This window comes from Plasmodium gonderi (genome assembly GCF_002157705.1).
Source record: "Plasmodium gonderi DNA, contig: Chr05, whole genome shotgun sequence".
Lineage (NCBI taxonomy): Eukaryota > Apicomplexa > Aconoidasida > Haemosporida > Plasmodiidae > Plasmodium > Plasmodium gonderi.
The window spans coordinates 1,012,844-1,040,221 of NW_021628930.1; the positions used below are offsets into that span (position 1 = coordinate 1,012,844).

Here is a 27,378-nt window from a genome sequence, read left to right on the forward strand (position 1 = left end):
AAATAAATGATAAATAAATGAATAATAAATAAATTAAATAAATAATAAAATCGTTAATTGTGTATACAAAAAAGTGTAGATAAATATGAGAACTAATGGATACACAGCAATCATTCTCCTCTCCACTTCTCACCTTCTCTTGCACGCAGACAGGACAGTAATGTGCTTGTTCTATATTTCAATTTGCTTCCATCCTTTGAAAGCCATCTGAGGGAAGTATTTAAAACCAGACTAGCAACAAGGAATAAAGAAATTAAAGGATGTTACGAGAAGAAAGAATCAGAATTACAGTTTAGTCTAAAACTGGGATCACTGAATTTGTATTTTAGCTACATCATCATTCATGTATCCTATTTTGTGACATTAAATAGGAATTATAAAGAAAATAATACTATCCAATTGTTTGTGTATTATTTGCACGTATTAACATTTGTGACTTTACAAAAATATTTATTTTTTAAGAAAATAAATACTTTAGAGAAATTAATGCACCTATGTTATTTAAATATTTTATTAACCTTTTTAATTAACATTTATAAATTTAAAATATTTGAAATTTTAAGTGAGAAGAAATTTTATGTGATCTCAAAATATATTTATTTAATTATTTACCTATTTATTCATATAAAAAAAAATTCCAATACTGATAAATTATTTATTTGTTTTTACGATTATGTGTACAATGTTGTCAATATATTGGTTGATAAATATATGTACTATTTTGAAAAGTACAAAAGGAAAAATGGAGAAAATAAGCTAGTGTTATATTACAAAAATTTTGTTACATTTGGATGTGAATACATGAGTAAGTTAAAAGTTTTGAAGCATGTAGAAAAGTATATTTTGCATAATAGGAAGAATGTCTTTTGCATTTTTACCCTCTTGAGTATAGTGAAGAATACCGTGGATTACCATTTGTTAGATTCTTTATGTGAAGAAAAATCTGTTTCTATTACCTTTCAGAGGAAGAACAAAGAAGAAGCTGATCTTCTTGTAAAGGAAGAAAATGAAGGGACATTAGAACCCACAACACTTATAAATGAAGCAAATGTTCTGATTGATGGGAAGAACCACAAAGATTGTGAGAAGCTTCTACTTGTACAAAACAAAAGAGTGAAAGAATTGATATTTTTGAAATTACTCCGATTGTCAGAAATTCTGTTAATCAAAAAAGATAGAATATATTTAACTATTTATTTGCATAATGCAATTGGGAAAGTAGCCAAATATGTGGTGCAAGAAATTTATCGAGTTGCTAATGAAAAAGATTGTAAAAAGACAGGTTACTTCTCAGCAGTGCTATACAATAGGGTGTTATACCTATACGAATATTACTTTAACACCCTTTTTTATATAATCAACAAAAATGTTAAAAAAAAAAATCGAGAAAAGGAAAAAGGAGTAACTGGAACAGGAGAAGCAAATAATAATTCTCTAATCAACTCTGCACATATATACCTACTGAAAAGTTGTATATTTTACATGTACGAAATGTATTTGATACTAATTCTTCTTTTACATATAGCACCAAAGAATTTTGAATCCATTTTGAGCAGCAATAAATTTTCCTTTGTTAATAAAATATTAGGTATACAAATGACAAACCAGAAAGTTATACATATTGTTAACATTGTTACTTTCTTTTACAACTTTGTTTTAAGAAGCACGATGGCAACTCCACCTGCAACCAGCTACGCCTTTATAGTTATAAATTGTCTCATTTTGAATAATAAAAAATTAAATTACTTCATACAAACAATATTGACTAAATATAAAAAAAAGGGAGATACATTTGTTGTCATAGACAGGTATCACAATAATATGTTGGAAATCAAGCCTTCTGCTGATCATATATCGACAGGAGAGGAGGAAGCAGAACCGAATGATGAAATCCAACTCAAGGATAACAAATCTGAAGAGAAAAATATTCCACGGGATGATAACCTAGATAGAGTTCTCTTGGTCAATTCAAATCTGGTTTTACATGAAAAAAATAGTATTAATGTTGAGGTAAACACCTATGTCAAGTTGAATTTTCTTCATTATTTGTCTGAGGATTCCTATAAGAATGTTTCGTTTAAAGAGAGTAGAAGCAATTTGATGAAGGATGCTGTGGCAGCAGCACCGGTTGATTCAGGAGCAGATGCAGCTATTAACCAGACGCGTAATAATACAATATCAGATGTTATAAACATAGGTATTTTGGAAAAAGACGTTGGAAGTTTATTGCATACACGTGACAACTGTGCAAATAGGAGCGATACTAAAGATCTTTTGGAGAAGAACATATTGAAAGTTGGTAATGGCATCATCAAAAACTGCATGATCAGAAATCATACCATCAGCAATTGCACCTTAAGGAGTTACACGTATAGTAGTTGTGGACGATTTCCCAGAGGAAGGGAAGAAATTTATGCCAAAATATACTTTCCTTTATTGATGAAAAAGCTCTTGTCAGAGTTAATAAAAAAAAAAAAACAGGAAGAAATTAACGTTGAGAGTAATTGTAAGAATTATCTTGCGATATACATAAACAAGGTACACTACTATTGTAGTAACATTTTTAATTACAAGGCTATGTTCAAAAATAATTTTAGCTCATTTGTGAAAGACAATTTTTCAAAAAAAAAAAGTCATCTAATTGAAAACGTATCGTCATTTAATCGAATGTTTAAGATGCATAGTAATATAAAAATGAGTGATAAAAAAAAAAAAAGTATTTTTTTTACGAATAAAACTTTTATTATTTCAAGCATAGAAAAGAAACAGAGCTATTCCAATTACAACTTTTTGAAGAAGATTGTAAACCACAAATTTCCTTACTTTGGCAATGAAAACTATTATTTTAATTTTTTATTTAATTTGAAATTTTTGCACAATTTGAATGATAACATCAATGAATATTTTTTATTGAAGAAAAAAAAGAAGCAAATAAACCGTAAGGTTATTTTTAACATTAGTTTAAACATAAAAGAAAAAATAAAGAAAATCAAACACGTACCGAATGACATATGTGCTGATCCATTGGAAAGTAATTCCGATCACCCTAGCGATTCCTTCCATTCCATTAATTCGATTGATCTGAATAAAGAAATGAGTTTAAGGAGATTAAGCAAAAGTGACAACATGGCTAAGGGACGTGTATCAAATAAAGGGAAATACTACCAACCCAAAAAAAAAAGAATAAGAAAAAAAAAAAAAAAAAAAAAAAAAAAAAAAAAAGACGAAAATTTTTTATTGCATTTTTTGTTTGTAAATTACAATTATTGTGTTTTTAACTATGATGCAAGTGATCATATGAGTTACTTTTATTTGTTCATCCTCAAATCCTTCGAAAGTATAATACCATATGTGCACATATACAAATACATTTCTGCCATGTTACTTTTCATTATTTCCTTTGTTGAAAAAAAACCTCTTCCCTATTTTGACCTTCTCCGAATTAATGGACACTTACATCATGAAATAATCAAAAGAATGGATAGAGAAATTGAATCTGAATTAATGAAGAAGAAAAAATTGCAGGGCGAACCAGTTTCATATGATAGAGATAATGAGCCTTCAAAATGTGTTAGGAAAAGGTGCAAACGAGAGGAGGAAATTTCATGGAATAATACACACACCATTTCACATGCATACAATATCAGAAAGGAGAAAAGGTGCACACCTTCTAATGGTAGAACGTTAAAGAAAATTATGTACGAGGGGATGATAAAAGAATATGCAAATGTAGAGGGAGAAGTAAGAGAAAAAATGGATGATCTGGAAAGAGGCAAATATGATAATGGTGAGATTTATTCTATTTTTCTTCGAGGAAATAACCGTAAGGCAGCGTTGAATATATTGTTAGGAATAATCGACAAAGTGAAAATACATCTGTTCAGCAATACATTTCACTATTTATACAGAAACTTAAGAAAATATAACAAATATTTAACGTTGTTATCTTTATATTTTTATAAGCTGTATTTCACATTTTTGTATTATGATATATATGAAAAGGATTACATTAACGGGAAGGAAGTGCAACTGATTAAGAAAAAAATTGTTGAAATAACTCCAATTTTATGTATTAAATATATGAACAAGATGAACATATATAATGTGTGCAAAAAGGAAATTTTGAAATTGGTTAAAGAAAATAAAACAAAGAATGATGAACTGAAATTAAACAATAACGATATTGATAAGTTGTATTTACTTATAATATACTATATAGAAAGTATGAGAAAAAGGGAATATATTTTATATAGCCTTTATTTACTTATTGATAAATCTATTTTTCGAAATAAATATTTACACAAGAATGTAAAGAAATTAATTAATTATAAGATATACGTATTTTTAAACGATATGCACAATTTTCACGATTACAGTTTTATATTTTCTACTTTTTTTTTACTGATGAATATTATGAATTATAATAAAATTGTCCGGAATTATATATACTATATATTTGATCATATTTTCAAATTGAAATTGAACATTTTATTTGACAGTAGTTTTCTCATATGCTTTTTAAAGAACATTGAGAAAAGTAGTTTGGATTATGCATTTTCAAAAATGATATATGAGGAAAAAAAAAATTATAAAAGTCTCATAGATAAGAAGAAAAATGTTATGATCAAAATTATACACAAAGTCAATTTATACATTACTATAAATTATTTGCTCTTTTTGAAGATGTTAAATTGTTCAAAATTCTTTGAAAATTTGTATTCTTATTTTTATTATGAATTTTACATTTTCTGCGTCAAAAAATACACCAAAAGGTACAAGGATTATAATTATAAATATATGTCCGATGTGTGGAAGCACAATCAGATATGCTCCACGTGTATTAGACAGAGGAAGAGGAGTAGTAGAATCATTTCCCTTTCAAACCACACCTCTTCTCGTGATAACGTTTGCGATGAATCAGTTAGATGTGTCTTAAATTCTCATGCTAGTATGTCACACTGTTTGGAGAAAAGTGATCAAAGTGGAACAGTCGAAGATATTGTTTCAGAGAGAAAGGAACAGAATTTCAGATCAACAGAATTGATACAAAGGAAGGAATCTAACAATGGGCAGCCATTGCAAAAGGAGTTGGATATTCAAACAGGTAAGACTAACGGTGGTGTGAGAAAAAGCGAAGATCATATCAGCGAAGACGGAAGAGAATTGGATAAAAGTTCATCTGTTCAACAGATTGAGGTAGAAACCTCAAATAAAATCGACAAGAATATTGAATATGAAATGAGTAACAACCCGTGGTTAGACAGGAGAAAGAGCTACTCAAAAATGCATGACAATAGGAGAGTAATGATGATGATGATGAAGAGTCTCCCATCATTGAAACAACAAAAGCAGTATAATAGAAGCAGGAAAATAAGATCAATGAATAATAAGAGCGAAGATCCATTCTTGAACTATGGAAGAATTGTTAGAAGGAGAAAAAACATAAATTCTAATTTTTTCGAAACGAATAAAGAATTCAGTGAATTTTTTGGAAGTACTAATGATGATACTTTGGCAAATGAAACAATAAATAATGATGTGAATTATTTTAAGATTTTAAAAAAGATACGAGGGGGAAATACATTTATATATAACATTTATGACATAAAAATATGCAAGCGTGTATTATATAATAAGAAATATTTTAAGGAATATATGAATATTATAAATTTTGTAATATGTATATTTTTAGCTACCAATATTAATAATTTAAACTTGGATACACTGAACAATAATTATATATATATCATTTCCAAAATTGTTAAGAAAAACTTCAAATTTTATTTTTTTTATTTTTATTATAACATATTTAAAAACAAGAATAAACGATTTAAAAATATTTACAACACCAATTTTGATCATATTTTAAGGAGACACCCACACACACCCTTCAGAAATACAAATATTTCAAAAATAAGCATAAAGAATAAGTATATATACGTCCTCTATACACTTTCGACTATTCTATGTGTGTATAATTACAAGTATGCCTTTTTCAATTACTACTTTTTTTTCTTCTACAAATTTGTAAAAATTTTGGCCAAATTTTTTGTCAAGTCTGTAACTGTAGCAAATTTTCTGATAGATAGATGTGCAATAATCCTTCACACCAGGGAAGGAGAATTCGTGAATGACTCGGATGATGAGAAGGGTGAAAAGGGTGAAAATGATGATTATTATGACAGTGATCTTGTATACCACAGTCCTTATGGTAATAAGAAGAATTTACAGAAAGAGTCTTTTTCTCCTATGTGCAGGATAAGCTCATTAAATGATTACAGATTGCTGCATGTGAGGAAAAAAGAAGGGATGGATTTGAGAAAAAGTGAGCGCGAGAAATCATTGTTCCTGAATAAAGAGGAACACAATTTTGTAGAAAGTGATATTAAAATGATCAAGTACTATGTAAATGAATATATAAGAAAGGGAAAATTATCAATTCAGAATGAGCTTCAAAGCAATAAATTTTCACACCAGTATATATTGGAAAAATATATAACCCTTATTAACAATGTGTTGATATTGTTTGTTTATGTAAATATTATATCTCTTATGTATGGGAATATAAACTTATCTGAGACAAAAGCAGTTGAAAGGAAATTAAAATTGTTGGATAAATATAACTACTACCTGATGAAAAAAATTGTGGAAATTTATTTTTTAAACATTCCTTACTTATGTAATTATTTGATTGTCACTTTAGAATTTTTCATAATTTTTAGTAACACAGCATTGAGTATAAATTATAGCACGTTCTCATTAATGAAAGAGATAAAATTTGTTATAAAAAGTTTTTATATGTATCGTCTTATTAACACTTTTAACATGCTGCAAAATTTGAAAACATTTTATCATTTAAATTATTACAAGAATGCAAATTTGTATTTTCATAATTATAAGAAGGATAGCTATGAGCATTTTTCTCGTGTGCACAAGTTCAATTCTGTGTCTGCAGAAAATGGTCACATTTATGAGGATCAGAAATTTCCCAATGTTGTATACTGCAAAAATGAGGAAATAATTTCACAAGATGAAAGTGATGGAAGTGTGAGCGAATACAATGATTGCATATATAAGGACGCTTTCAAAGAGTTGAAGGAAATATTTAAAAAGAAAACAAAGGAATATATAAACAACTATTTTGAAATAAATATGAAAAATATTTTTTACCTTTTGGATTGCTTTAAAGATATATCAGTGATTTCACTTTTTATAAATTTTTACATACACGAAAATGCAAAGATTAAGGACATTTATAACAGTGTACATATGGAGAGTATGAATAATATATACTTGTACAATTTTAAATTATTAAAAATAAACTACCATTTTGTATGTATTCTATTTTCAAGTATAGTTCAGATTTTTAATTATACCTCCAACTTTTTTCACTCCTATAGTTATTTTATACAATTATATTCAAAGTATAAATATAGCTATTTTTTGTACGATTACAATTTGCATAATTTTTTTACCTTTTTTAATGTGTACATATTTATGACGAGCAGAAGTAAACAAAAGAAAAACCACATGGTCACTATAAATAAACAAATAAATACTCTATGCATTAATGACATTTTCGATTTTAATAAACTATTACTACAGAAAGGTTTTTTATTTTTATGCTTTTTTTTTCACAATTTTGATAACATACTTCCAGATATTTACTGCATCAATTGTGCAAATAAATATTCTGTTGGTTCCTATGGTAAAAATGCACTTCCTGTCGTTTGGGATCGTGTAGGAGCAGAAACAAAACGGAAGAAACACATTAGAGAAGATCAACTAGCCAAATGTGCAGCCCCCACGAATGAAGCAAGAGTCATAAATGTGCAAAAGGATGCACAAAATGGAATTATCTCAATTTCGAGAAAAAATGTAAAACAGCTGAATGACAGAGAAAATAGTCTTCATGAAAATTTAGCAATTCGAAATGGAGAAGCGAGTGAGGAAAATTCAATAACTGAAAATGTAGAAACAGGTGAAGAAAATACCATGATCATGCAAGATTCATATAAAGAACAGAAGACTCCAGAAGTAGGAGGAGGGAGGATGGGATATCTCGAAATTTTTTACCAAAATGAAGGAAAATTGGCAATTCCTAATTCGACGAGTCGTATGTGTGGTACTATTAACCACATTGTAAGTCAAGGGGCAGAAAAATGTGTAGAGGAAGAAAAAAACAATTTACGGACTAAATCGATTGAGGCTGAACCCAAAGAGTGTAGTTCACAAAATGAGGAAAATTTTGTGCGAAAAAAAAGTTGCATGGAAGAGATAAAGAAGTGTAGACGACAATCATATATGGAACACTTGGGAGAGATGCGTCCTTCCCAGATGTACACAAATGAACAGTTGAGATGCAACAAAAAGTGTGTTGAAATGAATAAACAAAAAGAGAAGAATACTACTACAGAAAAATATGCTGGTGGGATTATTTCTTTTTTTAAGAAAAAAGTGACTCGAATGGGTAATGAAAAAGGAAAGGATGAAATGGAGACACGAAAGATAGGGGGAAATTGTTACTATGATGATGAAAATATAGGAAAATTTGAGGAATATGCCAAGTGCAGCCCATGTGATGATACTTGTTACTGTCAAGAGAAAAATTGTAAGAGGAGGAACCACAAGTTCATAAGAAGGAGACGGCAAGCAAAAAGGTATAATGGGCATGTCAACAATGCAAATTATAATAAAGAACAAGAAAGTTGTAACGGGAGTGATAACCAGGTTGAGAAGGTAGCAGATGAGAAGGCAGAGGATGAGGAAGATTGGGCGAACTTGTTTTGTCAACGGAAAGCGCAAGAAAAAGACGTGGCCCTGCTGAATGCATATAAGTATATGTTAAATTATTATAAAAGAAACAAAAAAAGGTTGTATGATTATAATATTAAAGAAGAATTACGGTGCATGTGCATAAACAAATATATATACCTTTGCAATATAATTTACAACTGCCTTATGTACATGTTCGAGATGAAGTATAAGTATAAAGATATGAAAAAAAAAAATTACTTCATATTTTCATATAAAACTTTCAAAAAGAAAAAAGAAATTAATTCCTTCCAGAATTATAATGGGAAAAACGACATTGTCATAAATATCAGGCACTTACTCAATTTTGATTTCATCATTATGAACACATTGCATTTAGTAGAAAGTATATACATGAACTTGTACAAATGCAAACTATTTACAGATATGTGCATTTTCAATAATATAAAGTATATTTGTTTGGATGACATTGAAACGAAGAAAAAGGAAAGCTACAGCAATGGAAATATTCATTTGTCAAATAAAAATGTGATAAACAATTTGGAAAATAAACACAAAAATGATTTTATCGGAAGTGCTTACCAGCAAGATTACATGACGTATCAAACTAGTGTAAATGGATTAAGTTCTTTAAGTTTTTGCAACATTCCCAATGATGTACTTCCAGAAGAAGAGTACCATGCAAATGATGGTTTGGATCGACGATCATTTCATGTAACAGGTATAAATAACAATTGTGAGAAACGCAGATGTAACACACACAACCAGAGAAATACATCTCTTAGAATGGGAGAATCGGAAAGAGGACAACCATGGGCTCACATGAGTGGTCTAAGTGGTATTGCAATCAGATGTAACAGCAAGACTAGTTTTCATAGTTCCAGGTGGGGAGAAGAACGTGTTGAAATTGATAAGTGCGAGAAGGAGCATAACAAGGAAAGCAGTGGCAGAAGCAGTGGCAGAAGTAGCTGCAGCGAGAGAAAAGATGGGAAGTCAAATAAGCCAAGAAAGAGGAAGAGTATGAGGAAGATGGCCTTTTTTTTAAAGAGAGGAAGGAAAAAATACGATGCACCAAGAAATGCAAAGAATCTTTCTATAAATAACTACTTCTTCAGAGATAAGGTGCCGAAAAAGGGTAGGAACTTGAATGGAATTTCGATAAATTACTTCCAGAATTATAAACTTTTGTCAGATAATTACAAAGCTAAGTTGGCTAGAATGAGTAAGAAAAAGAAGGAGAAAAAAAAGAAAAAGGAAAGAAAAAGAGAAAAAAAAAAAAAAAAAAAAAAAAATTTCAAAAAAGAAACAAGTGGTGATGGAAGCAGAAGTGCCTTTTATTACTATAACGGCATTTATCGTGTACATGAGGAAGATGCACAGCGAGGTAAGAATAATGCTGTGAGATCAAAATGGAATATTAAAAAGTTTTTTATCGGTCGAAAAAGAATGAAAAAAGGTGAAAAAGAGGAAAATCAGGACTTGGGGAATAATAATAACCCTATCAATCCTGTAAGAGTCAACAATCTGTTCGTTAATCCCGAGTCAAGGGGTATCAAAAACAGCAGCATTAATAAACTTCTTCAAGCTGATATAGGAGACATGGAAGAAGAAGAAGAAGAAGAAGAAGAAGAAGAGGAGGAGGAGGAGGAAAACATAGAGAGAATAAAACATTTGTTTATAAGCTTTAACAACAACTACAAGGAAAAGAAAATAAACAATTATATTAACAACATATTCAATTACACGTCGTTACATTCGAATATCAACGTTTGTTATAGGAAAAAGTTTGAAATATTTGATTATAAAATAAAAATAGGGAGAGGATTATTGAAAGTGTTGTACTCATATTATTACAGGCACAATTTGTCACTATTTTACAAAATATTTAAAAAAATTGAATATATATATACATATCTGAATTTATGTTTTTACAACTCTTTATTCAATTTTAACATTGATTTGAAGGAAATGAATGAGGAGATAAGTAAATACTCATTATTCATGGTGGCCAAATATATCAAGAGACACATGCATAATAACCCGAAATTATATAGTACCTTTATTGTGAAAGTAATAAATTTTATAAACAGTGATATTCACAAAATGGTGAATTTTCTATGCATGTACAATTACAAAGATATATTAAATATAATAAATCAATACCTAATTCAAGTAAATATAAGTAACAAATTGACAATAAATAAATATAATTTGTTTTTATTTAGAAAAAATAAACTTGTTTATGTTCCTATATCGAATATTTTATTTCTCCATTGTAATCAATTTAGTTTAAATGATATAATCAAAATTTTGTATAGTCATCCACAGTATGGTCTATTCATAAAGAGTGTAGCAGTAAACAATTTGATATACATGTATAAAAAAAGCACAATAACAAATTGTATGTATTTGCAACTGTTTGAATATTTAAAGGTAGACGTAGGGAATCGAATATTTTTCTTTATTATTTTTTTTTCATTTCATTCTTTTCGTTTTTTATACCAGTTTTTTCTCAATTTGCACACGTATATAAATGATGAATATTTGGCTGACTTACCCTGCACCTATGATGTCTCCAAAGGATTAAATACAAAAAGTGAAACGCTACTTCCAGCGACATGTGAAAATCATGGTGATACTAATCATAACACACTAAGTACTTGGGATAATAAGAACATAAACCACCAGTGTGTATTATTCAACACGGAATTATTTATCAAAAAGACCAACCCAATCAAGGACTTTTTTATGTTTCTCCTTGTGAAGAAGAATGATGAAAAGAAGCAAAAATGGAATTCATCAACAGAAAATAAAAATGACAGAAATGGAAAAAACAATGGAAACGGGAATGATGGAAATCTAAACAGTAGTAATATAAATCAGAACAATATAAACATTAGTAACTTTATTTTTTTTAAATACCAAAATTATGTGAAAAAATCACACGTACTAACGTTAAAATGTTTTCTTATTAAAAAATTATTTCTACAAAATTTGTGTTATAAAAACAGAAAGATGTTAATTGAATCATGTCATTTTCATAATTACATTTTCTACACAAGCCAACGAGCATCTCAATTGGATAAAAAAATACAACATGATTTTGTAAAAATGGAAATTCGAAATTTGCTCAATAGCATCAACGTGAAAAAAATAAAATTATTAACAAGCAACAATGTGGTTTCTCACCTCTCGGATGACATAAAAATTCTCATGTCTGCTACGAGGTCTCCTATTCTTTTGAATTTCAAAACATACAAGAACAACCAGCGAGTGTTAAGAAAGGGAGGAGAAAATGCAAAACCAGGAGTAGTGAACCCATGGATGGAAGTACAAGTGAACGCAGGAGATAGAAGCAATGTGTACTTTAACCAAATTTTAAAGGAAATGACATCAACCGATAACAACTCCAGGAAACGAGGAGTTCAGAACTATTCTTGTCCGTTTCAGAACATGAAAAATTTAAATCAGAATAATAGCAAAGATAGTATGTGTATTGAATTAGGGAACCTATCGAAGGAGAGAAATTTCCTCATCGATGAAAAGAGAGAAGTTGATACCTTTGTAAAAAGAATGATCTCATCAGGGTTATTTTATCCAACAGAAGAAGTAGACGAAGAAGTAGACGAAGAAGCAGACGAAGAAGAAAAGAAAAAAAAGTATTTACAAAAAAGTAAGCATCATTCTGCATGTAGCAAGATGGAAAAGGAGAACGCACGAGCGTATAAAAATGAAATGGCATCACAAGCAACGAGGAGGGCTAAGTCATATGAAATGCATGCTACAAGTAATATCATTAGTACGGCACCCCGAGTTACAGGTAGTAATATTTTTGTGCAAAGAAAATCTAATAAAATTTATGAACATGATAAAATTTACGAGGATGTGGCTTATATATACAAAGTTAATGATGATGTGAGACAAGACAAATTGGTAATACAAGTTATTCACATATTTATTCATATTCTAAGTGATTACAAATTAGGTTACAATTTATTTCCATACAATATCATAACCAACAAGTACAACAGTGTGCAAACGAACGAACATGCGGATTATTACAATAACACAGCTCATGAAACTACAAAAGGAGTAGATACCACGGGTGCTTCTCCTATCAATGGACAGAGTGGGCGCAAATTTTCCTTCTCCTTCCGTCTATTCAGAAAAAGGAAAAATGAGAACACTAAAGGTGAAGTTATTAATAACCAATGTAGCAGAAATAGTAACATTGTTGATGAAAAATATCTTCCAGAGGTAAAGGAAAAAGAAAAAGAAGAAGAAGCAGACATATATTCCAAACACATACCCAGTGTCCATAGACGGGACCCCGAAGAACAAGGAAAGATGAAAAATAATCAAATAAACGTTTCAGAAAATTTGGAAATTCAACAACAGAGTATAATTCCATTCATACCTGAACAGTTCAGTGGATATTCGAAAAGAATAGAAATTTCCCAAAAGAAAAAAAAAAAAAAAAAAAAAAAAAAAAAATTTGAAAATTTAGGTGCAGTTATTGAAGTGTTAGCAAATACAAAGAGCAGACATGAAATTGGGAGAAAGTATCAAAACCTAATAAAGTTCTACCATCTCAAATTTTCTCATATTAACACGTATATTTACGCGTTACGAAATTTTATATGTTCCTTAGCGGCCTATTCTCTTCTCTCATTTATTTTGCAAGTGAAGGATAGACACAATGGAAATTTACTCTTCGATGAATATGGAAATATTATTCACATTGACTTTGGGTACATCCTCAACATTTACCCTGGTAAGAGGGCAGGCAAAAAAAATAAAACAAAAAATAAAATAAAATAATAAAAAAAATAAAAAAAATAAAAGATAAAATAAAAAAAAAATAAAAGATAAAATAAAAAAAAAATAAAAGATAAAATAATAATAATAAAATAAAAAAATAAAACAATTTTCTATTTCTGCCCACCATCACCACACCACCTCGAAATCCCTTAGGACCGCATGCCTATTTGTGTTTGTATATGAAAACAAATATATTTGGCACGCAAGCCCAAATTAATATTCTCATTCACATTTTGATCTCTACTTTTTGTTACAGGAATTTCCATAAATTTCGAATTGGCGCCTTTTAAGTTAACGAGAGAAATGATCATGCTCTTAACAATGAAAAGTCAGAAAAAGCAATATTTTATTTTTACTTACATTCAGTTGGTTGTTAAAGGGTAAGGAGGGGTGGGGGAGGAATATGTTATTATTTGTTAAAAATGTGCACATTCTTGTTGTGCTTATTTTTTCTTTGGTGAACTCAAAGCTGGATGATTAACCACGACCATTGTCTCTATGTTTGTGTAATAATTAACCCTTCATCCATTACATCGTCCTTATTTGGTATGCACAAGATAGACATGAACATTTTTTTTTTTTTTTTTTTTTTTTTTAAATCTCATGCCATTTTAGGTATTTGTTGTTAAGGGAAAAGAGTGATTGGTTGATTTCATCCATTCTGAGTTTATCTCATTCGGACATTAACTGCTTTAAGTATAACACAGTTGAGAAGTTAAGGTGAGTAATGGAAAAATAAAAAAAAAAATATCCTAACCCATCCAGACACATGATGCACATAAATTAGTAAACTAACCAACTACTGATCTATTTCTATATACATTTTTTTTCCTATGCTTACTTATTTTTACCCCCTTTTGAATAACAACGTATGTTAATTATTCCCCCAACACATTTGTGGTGCAATATACAGGAAGCGTCTTAAACTAGACAAAAGCGACAACGACGCAAGCATTTACATGATAAATAAAATTCATCAAGCGTATAATAACATAACTACAATTATGTATGATTACATTCAGAATATCCAACAAGGAATTCAATGAACAGTTCAATTTTTATAATTCCAAGTTACGTGAATTAATTAATTTGACAATGTCAACAAAGTAGGACACATTTACGACCCCTCATATATATCCCCCCCCTTTGGATCAGTTATATATATATATATATATATATATATAATGATCCATAATTTGATCCATAATTATATATACGTTTTAGCAGTTTTGAATTTTTTTTTTTTTTCACGTGTTTTTATTTTGTTTTCTTATTTTTTTTTTTTTTTTTTGTTTTTTAAAAAAAGGAATGTGTTTGTTATACATATATATATGTATTATATGCATGCGTAAAAATACAATTATAAGCGTATAAAAAATGTGCGAAAAAGAAAACTAAGGCAATTAATAGAGGAATTTATTCCTAAGTATGCCCACATACAAGGGGTGAAGAAATAATCAAATTTTTAATTATGTATATACAAAAATAATTAAAAAAAAAAAAAAAAATAAAAATAATAGTAAATTTAATTATCGAAGCCGTGAGAATATAGAGAAAAAGGAAGGGACGGACGTGTATATATATATAAATACTACGGTTCTCTCGTCCGTAGGCATAGTACGAAGAAAGGGTATAAAATTATTAATCATGATATTAAATTGTGCCAAATTCAAACAAAAATTAAAAAAAACAATAAATAAAATTAAATTAAACTAAATTAAGCTAAACTGAAATAAACTAAATTAAGTATGCTAATTTGAAATAGAATAAAATATGGGAAATAAAATGTAAAAAAAAAAAAAAAAACCAAGAAAACAAAGAAAAGAAACAAAACTATGTGCCTTAGGCCATTTCAACGTCTTTGTTAGTTAAGCAAACCAAGTGTTGGTGGCATGTTCATTGCGTTCAAATTATGCGATGAAGTATCTGCGTATAAGCATATCTGTGCATGTGTGGTGTTTCGCTTGCCCCCATTGGAAGGTCAGAAATATCCATTTGGGATTTTTCACGTAAAACAATATATGTGCTAATTTGTGTAATAGGTGTCGTTCCCTGTACTCACAGGGGTGAGCAATGTTTCCTCCAATTTGAAAGCGGGTATATATATATATGTACATAAATTGCGTGTGTCTTATATTCTCTCATATGGAACATATATATATGTTCGGTTTTTATCCTATATCTTGATAATATGTAAAATCTTTTCATTTTATTATATATCTCATCCAAATTTAACTTTTTTTTCTGATTGGTCAGATTTGGTTTTTAATTTCATTCATGATGCTTTCTTCCCATTTACATCTCACACAATATCCTTCAAAAACGAAAGTAAATGGAAGCAAAAAACAAGAACCCTTATTTTTTGCACATTTTTTAATAAAAAGGTGTAAAGGGGGGGGGGGAGAATTTGTCTTCTTCTCTCCCCGATCCTCCTTTCCTTTCTTTATTTTCTTTGGAAAATAGGTAGTACACCATTATGACATATATATTTGAAACAGCTCGAATTCGAATATGTATCATACCATTTTATTATTTTTTTTATTTTGAGAAATGGAATCATCACATTGCGTTGATCCTTACACACACACACAAAAACTACTATGGGGCTATCCCTCATGGAAATGGTTATATTTATAACTTTTGTTTGTAAATTTCCTGCTAAAATCTCCTGGGCGATGATAATGATAATTGCTATGATGATGATTATTGTAACGGTTATCATAATGCTTGTCGTAATGCTTGTCATAATTCTTGTCATAATTCTTGTCATAATTCTTGTCGTAATGTTTGTCGTAATGCTTGTCATAATTCTTGTCGTAATGTTTGTCGTAATGCTTGTCATAATTCTTGTCGTAATGTTTGTCGTAATGATTGCTGTCATGGCGACTATTATTATGATGATGATGATTGTCACCCGATCTACTATAGCGATTGTGATTGTCCATAAAATGGTTTTGGTCATTCTCTTCAAGCTCATGATTATTCTGTTTTTTCTTTCTGCTATAACATTCATCATCCTTGTCTCTGTCCACGTATCTACCTTTGTAATCGCTTTTCATATAACCATACTTGTTTTTTTTTTCTGTATGTTTTGAATAATTCTTTTCCTTTTCTTCTCCTCTTTCTTCGCCTTTCTCTCGTTGTTCCCGTTGATCCCATTGATCCCATTCCTTCCTTTCTCTTTTATAATTCCTATTTAAGAACCCTTTTTCTTTGTCCTCCGAATGGTGGCTGTTTCTGTTAATAGGGCTGTGGCTACTATTTTTTCGACTGCTAGAGTTAAGAACATGTCTGTTCTCATAATTTACATTTTTAAAATGTTCCTCCACTCTCTTTGCATTTTTCTCTTCATATTCGTGTACATTATTGTAGTACCTGTCATGTTTCTCACCACGGGCATGCCAATTGCTATAACTTTGTCTATCGTAGTTTTTTTCGTATCTTCCATGCGTTTCATACCTTGCATATTTATCATACCTATTACTACTACCTGCTTCCTCCTCGTCGTACCTCAACTTGTGTTTTCCGTTATACCTGCTGTATCCTCTATCGCCCCTTTCGTCATACGTCGGCTGATAATTTTTATATTTCTCACCTTTGTCAAGGTTTTTATCACTGTTCCTATGGCTATGCCTATCACTGTTCCTATGGCTATGCCTATCACTGTTCCTATGGCTATGCTTGTCACTATGCCTATCGCTGTTCCTATCGCTGTTCCTATCACTGTTCCTATAGCCGTACTTCTCATCCATAGAGGCAGTAGTGCATGAAGTTCTAATGGCCCGATCGTTATTCAAACTTGATTTGCTTTCACTATGGTTATAACTACCGTTTAAATCACTACCTTTAAAGCTGTGTTGTCGTCTTCCTTGGTAATCATCTTGGGCATCCTTGTAATCATGTGTCTTGGCTCTCTTCTTGAAGCAGGGTCTAATAGGATCATCTTCGCTACTCCCTTTTTGTTTCTGAGTTCGTTCTATTTCTTTTTCATTCATGTATCCAGCATCTGTCTTCATCATAAAAGATTCATCCACTTCCTCCTGCTCTTTCCTTTTGGATGATCTAGGTATACATTCATTTTCTACTTCTTTTCTGTAATTTTCATAATAATATCTATCTGATGTTTTGTCGAAATTATAATGTGTATGTTTCTCCTTCTTGTTCTGTGGCTCCTCATTTCGAACATGATGATTATCAAAAGAATTATGTATATGATCATCTTTTTTCTCATTTTTTTGAATACACAATTCTTTTCTTTCCGTGCTGTTTGTTCGGCTACCATATTTTAAATGTTGATCGATTTTACGTTTACGATTCGGACCCTTGGTATGGTGCATATTATTAATATTATTTTCTCCTTTGTGAACTTTTGCACTTTTTGAAATATTGTTATAATCCTCCATATGGCAAGGCGTATCCATTTCGACTCCTTTGTTATTGCGTATTTTTTTATCTACAACTTTGTTCCTTTCTTCATCTCTTCTTTCTTCTTCTTCTCTTCCCTTATCACTATATTTGTCATTAACTATACATTCATCATTACGGTCATCATGATTTTTAGTACATCTTAATTTCTTCTCTCTTGTTTTATTATCCAGGTTGAGTTGTTTTTCCACTTTAGTTGACACCTGATTTGTGTCGTTCTTTCCATTTATTTTTCCACTGTACTGAGAATTTTCGATTCCAAGACTGTTTTCTTCATCTATATCTTTTAAATCATTATCTATCGACTTTTCTTCTTTTTCTTCCTTATCCTTAATGTTTTTTTTACCTGCTCCTAATTTACGTGATGTGTAAATAGAATTTTTTTTATTACCCTTGTCATAGGAGCACTTGCCCTTGTTCAGATCGTGCATCTTTATTTTTTTCACATATGCATTTGTGATGGTATCACTTGTTGCATTATCATCATAGACGTACTCACTGTCTCCATTCTGTGTCTTCTTTCGATCTTGTTCAAAATCATCCTTTTCAATACTACCACGTGCTTTGAAGGAGGCTAAAGGAAAGCTACAGATATCTGCTACTTGATTCTTTCCCATTTTGTTCATTCGTTTCTCTCGCTCATTATTACTATTGTCATTACTATTGTCATTACTATTACTATTGTCATTACTATTGTCATTACTATTGTCATTACTATTGTCATTACTATTACCATTGTCATTGTTATTATTACTGCTATTCTCATCGTTTTTATAATTATCATTGCTAGTGTTATTCTTTTCCTCCCTTTTAATACCCGGGTTTTCCTCGGTACATATATCCTCCTCTTCTGGCATATGCGTTGCTTCATCTTCTTCCTCGAAATTGGAGTACTGCCCATCATCATTCTTTGCATTTTTCTCACTCCTATTAATCATCATTTCCTCATCATGTTGTTTTTTCTTTTCTTCCATTTCTTCAGCTTCTTGTTCTTCATCCTTTTTCTTCTTTTTTCCATCTCTGTCACTTTGCTCATTGCAGTTGGAAGAATATGGTTTCTGCTTCTTCTTCGGTGATTCAATTTTGTACTCTTTCACGTTTGTACGCAGTTCATTTGGAAGGGGCTGATTCACCAGAGTGTTATCAATTTCATTTGCTAAAACATTTGTTAGAACATTTACTTGATCTAATTTGTTTTTTTTTTCAGAATTTTTTGGTGTCGTTTTTTTTTTGGCCTTTCCATTTTCTTTCTTCTTTTTGTGAAATCGGTCAACTATTGCTACTGCCTCGCTATTGATTCCGTTTCTATCGATGTAAGTATTACTTTTGTTACTACCTTTCTTCTTCGATTTGATATGACTAATCATGACATTTTCTGGTTTCTTCTCTATACATTCACCATTTTGAAATGATTCTATAATATTTTCCCTTACATTTGGATTTGCATATGTAGCGGGTGCATTATTATCCACGTTGCAATTTTTAATCTGTTCGTCATACTTCTTCCTATCCTTGACACTGTAATAATGGCGCTCTTTGAGTGAAGAAATAATCAAATCGTTGTTATTATTTTTTTCATTTGCATTTTCTTCTTCCCCCATGATGCATGATTCATTTTGGACATCAAATGAAAATGATTTCTTATTATTTAGTGGGAACTCAGAAGGTTTGTTTTTTCTCATTTTTTTTTCTTCTTCTTTTAGTAGCAATTCATTCGTACGTCCTTTTTGTGCTTTATTCATAGTAATCTGTTTTAGATTCTTCTGATTGTGATCTAGGTTATTGTTCTTCTGTGCGTATTTTTTTAAGTAATCATCTGATGCTGCTCCTATGGGTGATGATTCTTCTACCTTGTTTTTAGGAGAATTTTTTTTTCCCTTATTTTTCTTATCAGTACTGGTATGTGGAATCAACGTGTGGATATCATTGCTACTTTGTATTTGCAATGTGTCATCAATTACATTTGCATGGTTCTGGACCTGGGAAGAAAAAATCGTAGTTTCATTTTTGTCAGAATCGTTAGCGTTGCTCTTTTTCTTGTTAGGATTACTATCATCCTGAACGTGAACATATTTTTTGAATTTATATTTCAAATGAGGTATCTGATATTTTATGTTATCATTGAAAAGACTAATTTCGTTAATAATTTTTTTGTAATCATAAGAAAAAACAGAAGTCGTAACTTTTTTTACTTTATTGGAATCGTTATTCTTCATTTCATTAAAATTTATATTATGCGCATAATTGAAGTATATATTATTGTTCTCAATATCATTCAGCAAATCTTTATTAACATCATCGTGAGTTTTTTTGCTTTTATTACTACTGCTATTGTTGTTATTGCTGTTATTATTAATGGTCGCATTACTGACAGCACTGTTAATGGTACTTGTTCCATTATTTGCATTATTGTTAAGACTGCTTTCTTCATTGCTGTAAAAAAAAATACTATTTTTATTTATTTCATCTACATTATATGCTAGGGATACTCCACCTTTAGAATATATGATGACACGGTTACTTAAGATGTGTTTCTTCAAATTCTTTGCATTCAGTATGGTTGTTTTTATTCGGTCTCCCTTGTACGATTCCCTCTTATTCGTGCTGTTACCATGTGATAATAACTTCTCATGTAATGAAGATGATGATACACTCCCTCTTGGGGTCCATACGGATAACAGATTGGCTCGATTCCTAATAAGTTCCTTGATGATATTTTTATTTTCGTTGTAATCCATTGTGAATGTCACATACTCGTTGTTATCTTGCACGTCGTGCTTCTCATGTCTATCATTTGGGGCGCGTTTATCATTTCTATCATTTTGGACGTGCTTGTCATGTCTATCATTCTTATCTCCCTTCTCGTTTCTCTCTACCTTTTTGCCTTTCCCAATTTTTTCGTTTTTCTCCTTTTCCTCTCCCCGATCAGGAATTCGTTTGCTGGTAACACATACAACACTATCGCTTCTCAGTGTATCCACGTGGATACCTTTCAGTTTTGCATTTTTACCTTTATTTTCGTTACTTTTTTCGTTACTTTTTTCGCTACCTTTTTTACTGTTTCCCACGTGCTTAGATGGGCTTTTCGAGTTTGTCTCACTTCTGCACAAAATCTTTGAACCCTTTATGGAATTCTTCTGCGAATTTGCTTGAGTGTGCCTCTTGCTCTGTTTATTGTTATTATTACTAACGTCATCATCGTTTTTTACCATTCCTGAGAATACATTTGTAATTCCAGTAGGTCCAATTATTCCCACGTCAGTCTCGGTGTGGGTGTAATTACTTTCACTCATTTCATGGCTCAGAGGAATTCTTGTCATTAATTTATTAAGTGAATAAAAGTTAGGTAAGCTGTTAAAGTAAATGTTTCTTAAAATGGAGTTATCATGGGTTGAAGTAATTGCATTTCTGTTATGAATACTTTTTTCCTCTTTACTATCAGTTTTCATGGAAATATATTCAAAGTGATTAGTATGACTTCCTCCTCTACCTCGTTTTAGGTATTCTCCAAGTTTAATATAGTCATCTGAAGTTAATAATGTGTTAAAATCGTTCTTAATATATGTATCAATTTTTTCATTTTTCAATTTGGCATAATATTTACTTATGAAATTGTCTCTCATAAGATTCTCTAAATGCATACCCGAGATATTTGCACCAACTTCACCATTAGCAATGTCATCTCGATGTAAATCGGCGTAGTCTTCGAAATTTGTTCTATTACATGGGCTGTTTTGGGGTCTGTTATTATTACTACTATTGTTATTGCTATTATTATTATTATTACTACTGCTATTATTATTACTACTGCTATTATTATTACTACTGCTATTATTATTACTATTACTACTGTTATTATTAGCACTATTATTTATGAGAAAATTACGCTGATTTCTATCCAAGGGAAAAAAATAATGAGGCGATTCTTCTAACTTGCTTAAAGATTTACTTTTCTTCGTTCGCAGCAAAATACTGTCATAATTTCTTTCGTCTATATAATTCTTTGAATACAGATCAGTCAATCTATTATCCCCTTCTTGCTGTTCCTGAATTTTTGAGTCATCCCTGTATTTACACATTATTTTTTCTTCACTTTTAAAAATTGTGCTACTTCCACCATCAAGAATAGCACTCTTCTTCGTGTCACTTGGCAATCTTTGAATATTATCAATAAATGTACTATTTAGATCATTTTCCCAAATTGGTCTGTTCATGTCGACAATAGAGGTATGACAATTTAAGTCTCCTTCTTTCCCTCCAATTATTTTATCAATATTATTGTGACGTAGATAATGAGATACAATTTTTCTATCCATGTCTTCATCATTAAAATGATAAGTAGCAATAGAACTAATATTTGGATCATAGGAATCATTATTCCTTTTGTTGTTAATCGTGCTATTGCAATACATTTGACTTAGTTCATGTTTTTTTTCGTTCTGAAGGGAATTCTCAAAATATGTTTCATAATTACCATCCATGTTAGTTTTTCCAACAAATAGAGATTTTTCCCCTCTACTGACAGATTCATTTTCATTATTCACATGAGTATGCAAATATGTATCCTCATAATTATGACCTTCCCCCTCCTCCCCTTCCTGAACAGTAGTACATTTCGAATCTAAGACTCCTTTATCTGAGATTTTGATATATGGTACTTCTAAATTTATATTTCTATTAATAATTGTACCTTTGTAGTTATCATCCATTTGCATCCTCTTAACTAGTAGATCACAAAGTTTGATGTTATTATAACCTTCTTTATTGTTCTCTTTCTGTTCTTTATCATTCTCATTCATATCATCATCTTCCCTATGATTTTCCATTAGTACATCTCGATGTGTGGTGCTAGAACCACCACTAGTACTATTATCCCCTTTGTAATTATGCAAAGGAGTATTTGTTTTATATAAATTTTTTATCATGTACTGAATTTTTCTTTTTTGATGCGAATTATATCTTACGATATTTTTCTCATAATGTTTCGGTTCTACAACCACAGGGTATGATGATGACCTGCATTCACTTTTTATAAATTTATAATTACTCGTGGAGTTATCATTATTTAAGGAATAAAAATCATCATCCTCATGCTCATTATTATTATTATCTTTGTTAAAATGTAAAAATTGAGATGCTTTCGATTTTTGTTCCATGTAATTATTACAATCACGATTCTTTTTAATGAACTTTCTTCTTTTGTTTTTCTTTATTTGTAGGATACCGTCAGAAAGGTAATTTTTTTCTAACTCCTGTTTCACTAGTGTGGAATTGGTATAGACCTCGTTTCCACTATCCCATACCAAATTGTGAGAATTGGATCTCTTCATCTTATATTCATCTAAACAAATGGAAGGACAATATGAAAAACTAGTATTAGTGCTGTTCTCCATATTTCTATTTTTTTCCAAAAGGGTTTTTTTTTTCTTGTTCATTAATTCTTCCTCATTAATTTGACTATCAATCGTGTTGTAATATTTGCAGTAATCATATTTTGGCAAATAATGAAACATTTTATACATATTTGCATTATTTAAATAATAATTTAATTTCCCATCATTTAATAAATGCCAATATTTATTAACATCCTCTTGAAAATGGCTGCTAGATTTGTTTTTTCTCTCTTCTAGCCCCTCAAATGAAGTATTATTATTATTATTATTATTATTATTATTATTATTATTATTATTATTATTATTATTATTATTATTATTATTTTCATTTTCATTATGCATAATAAGGTGGCTATTACTACTACTCCTATTGTGGTTTTTTACAAATCCATCATTAAAAAAGTTCCCTTCCTGTGAGCACATAGATGTGTATGACGAATGTATTGGCATATTATACCTTTCGCGTGACACACATGTTGAAACTGGCAAATTGTTAAATAACTCTTCTCTCGTTAAGATATGTTTTTCTCCTTTGTTATCTGAACACATTATATCACTGTTGCTGCTTTTATTCTCTTCTACTCCTTCCATTTTGTAAAACGGGTTTTTTAAATCATAATAATTTGGGGGTAAGGAGTAATTGTATCTCAGCATATGGCTATAAAACTCGTACTCCTTAAAATTATCAATGAATTTATTTTCTTTAATGTAAGAAAGAAAAGTTTTATTATCGTCCATCATCATGTATTCACTCAGCATGTTATTTTTTAAACCCTGCAAATTTATATTTGATATATTTACCTCAACTGAATTACCTCCTTTGGGTGATTTTTTGTTGGATTTATTCAACAAAGAAATTTTCTTTTCTTTCATTTTTATCGCATCGGTGTTGTTATTTGTTCTGCTATTAACACTTCGATTCTTTTTCTTTGTTTTACTTTTTCCCTGATTGTTAAGTTTATCTGGGGTTTGACATGAATTGTTGTTGGTCATCTTTGCTATGTTTTTCTTGTTATTTCGTTCGTTTTTATGACACCTATTATCATTTTTTTCACTTTTTTTATCTGACAATGAAGAACTCAACATTGGGAGATTTTCTTCTTCCTCTTGCATTCTGTCAGAACATTGCTGAGATTCTGTGTTCACATTTTCTTCAATGAGTATTTCTTCTTCCATTTCACAAATGTTATATTTACTCCAGAAGTTAAGAGAACAATACCATTCGTCCGGTAGCATACTAATGTTGATATGTGCATCCACTTTTCTCCATTTTTTACAATCTTCACATTGTACCCAATTTACTACATTATTCGATGCACCAGTAATAGTTCCATTTTCTGCACTATTACTTGCGTTCATTCGTTTGACTCCATCAGAGGAATTAATTGCCTCTTCTGTTTCGTCATTATTGTTACTATTTGGTGAATTATAATACACCATTTTATTTGAAGCGAGATTGGTATTATGCTCATCATAAATATCATAATTTTTTTTTGGTGTGTATGTAGGATTTATATTCAAATCATGCATTCTTCCATATGTCGTTCGATCATTTAGAATAACATCACTATGGTGAAGAAGAAATCCATTATTTTGTTTGTCCATTGCAATATAATCATCACCATGGTCTTCTTCTCTTTCGTTTGGCGTGTGCTTAATAAAATTTACATTTCCATCCACTTCATGTTTCATCTGAGCAGGATAATTTTTAGTTTTCTGACTTTTTTTTTCCCCCATAGTGTTGTTATTTATTTCTTGATCTGTATCGCTATATTTTTTTTTTTTACAATTATTTTTTTTTTTTCTGTCCATTGACACACCAACTGGGATGATATACTTATCAGTGTTGCTATTATCGTCTTCTATTTTCTCCTTCATTTCGTATGTTGTAATTCCGTTTTGATTTACATCTACTCCTTTTTTGTTATTTCTCCTCTTCTGGCTTTTTACCTCATTCATAGGTTTGTTTATTTTTTTTTTCAAATTTATGTTAATGATTGAGTGCATATATGAATAAAATGGGGTGATCGAATTATTAATTTTTTTTTTATAGTTTTTAAATTTTTTTACATTGCCTGTTTTGTTTATATCAGTGTCACTTGTATGGGTTCTGTACAGATGATTTTCATTTCTATTTCTTTTTTTCTCGTAAATGTTTCCATCACTGTTGCTTCTTTTGTGCCTAGTTATTATGTTCTTCCGTTTCTTCTTCTTCTGCTTTATAAATGGATTAGTGAAGTCCTTATTCTTTGGAAAACTACTAGGATCCATATCGAACTGTGCATTCTTGACACGTGCGTTACATTTGTTATCGCTCCCTGATATTCTTCCTACTTCTTCTCCTTTCTTATAAGTTTTTTTCAACAGATTTATTCCTTTTTTTCCATTTTTCCATTTGGTGTTTATGCTCTCCTGCAAGGTGTTCATGTCGTGGGAATTGCAACTCCTTCCATCGTCGCTGTCGTCATGACTTTTACAACAGCTTTCATCATTCATGTGGTCATAAACACTCCTGCTCTTACTTATATATTTTTTTTTTTTCACTATATTCACACAATCTGTTTTACTAGCATTTCCAAAATGAAACACCGATTTGTTAACAATTTCACATGATGAGTTATTTTTACCATGAATGAAAATTTCTCCATTCAGTTCGGATTTACTGAAATTCTTATGGTCATACTGATTATTTTTTATATTCTTATCAGTACTATTACGATGAAACCCTTTGGATTTTTCACTGATTACAAACTCATTTGCATCAGTATATGATGTTCTCGAATCGGATGATTTTTTGTCACTTAAATAATCTTGTACATTCTCATCATAATATGTATTTTGGTCAATTGTGGAAGAGATAAACGTGGTTTTACCATCATTATGGTCATCAATATGGTCATCATTATGACCATCATTATGACCATCATTATGATTACCTTTGTTAATAATATTATCTGTGTTCACACCCTTTTCATACTCATTAACAATATCAACAGTGAGATTCCCTGAAAGGGAATTTTTGCTTAAGTCATTATTATAGATAAGTAACTCTTCTTCAATATCACAAGAATTATATTTCTCGTCATTATTTAAATTACAATACCATTTTTTTGGTAAATTATTCATATCAATATTTGCAGGTAATTTTCTCCATTTTTCGCATAGGTCACATTGTACCCAGTTATCTTGTTCAGGAGTATAAAAATCCGTATTTGCATTACTATTATTCATTATTATTTTTTTGTTATTTTTTTCAAATTTTGTATTTTCTTCTCCATTATTAATATGATCCCATTGAAAATTTTCATTTTCAACATTACTCATAAAATTTTGACTTGTAATAGTGTTTAAATTGGAGTTGACATATTTCTTTTTTGTTTTTTCTATTTTTTGTAAAGAATTGTTTTTGTTATGTATCAATTTATCATTTTCATCAATGGCTATTTTCTTTATTATCATAATTTGGAAGTCACATATGTGTACAACAAATGGGAATGGATAAGCAGTACGGTTGGGGTGAGGAGAGAGGAAAGATTATTAATTTTATTAATTTTTTTTTTTTTTTTTTTTTTTACAAGATTCTTCTTATCCGTTCTGGGGATGCAAATTCTCGTGCGACTATGAGTAATATTAACTGAAAATCTTTTTAAGCATTAGCATCTGCACATATATATATATATATGTACATCTGTTCACGTAAGCTGATTCTGGCATAATTTTTAACGCCCTTATGTGAATCCCAATAGATGGCCATGCTCTCAAGGTCTTGGAGGGCTTGCTGCACTTGTACAACGGTGCTAATGTTTTATCAAACAAAAATTAAAAAGGTGCGAAAAATAAAACAAAATAGCATAAAAATATATTATGCAAAATGGAACAAAATGGAATTATGTTAAATCGAACAAGATAACAACTATAGATGCAATATATACTCAAGTATTGACAAAATGTATCCAGAGATGTT

At 30.2% G+C, this 27,378-nt stretch overlaps 2 protein-coding genes across 2 annotated transcripts in view; one reads left to right on the forward strand and one right to left on the reverse strand.

Annotated features, from left to right (window-relative positions):
• Positions 1 to 14,642, forward strand: part of PGO_052330 (phosphatidylinositol 4-kinase) — a gene marked incomplete at both ends in the record, with an annotated part of 15,260 nt that extends 618 nt beyond the window's left edge. The window contains 4 exons of the mRNA XM_028686611.1: positions 150 to 13,549; positions 13,853 to 13,976; positions 14,212 to 14,316; positions 14,510 to 14,642. Coding sequence (XP_028542412.1) covers positions 150 to 13,549; positions 13,853 to 13,976; positions 14,212 to 14,316; positions 14,510 to 14,642 — 13,762 coding nt within the window. The remainder of the gene's footprint in view (positions 1 to 149; positions 13,550 to 13,852; positions 13,977 to 14,211; positions 14,317 to 14,509) is intronic.
• Positions 14,643 to 16,202: 1,560 nt separating this feature from the next.
• PGO_052340 (CW-type zinc finger domain-containing protein) lies at positions 16,203 to 26,873 on the reverse strand (the record flags this gene model as incomplete). The annotated part of the gene is made up of 1 exon (XM_028686612.1): positions 16,203 to 26,873. One exon carries the CDS (start codon positions 26,871 to 26,873, stop codon positions 16,203 to 16,205), a length of 10,671 nt encoding a protein of 3,556 aa, XP_028542413.1.
• Positions 26,874 to 27,378: the final 505 nt, after the last annotated feature.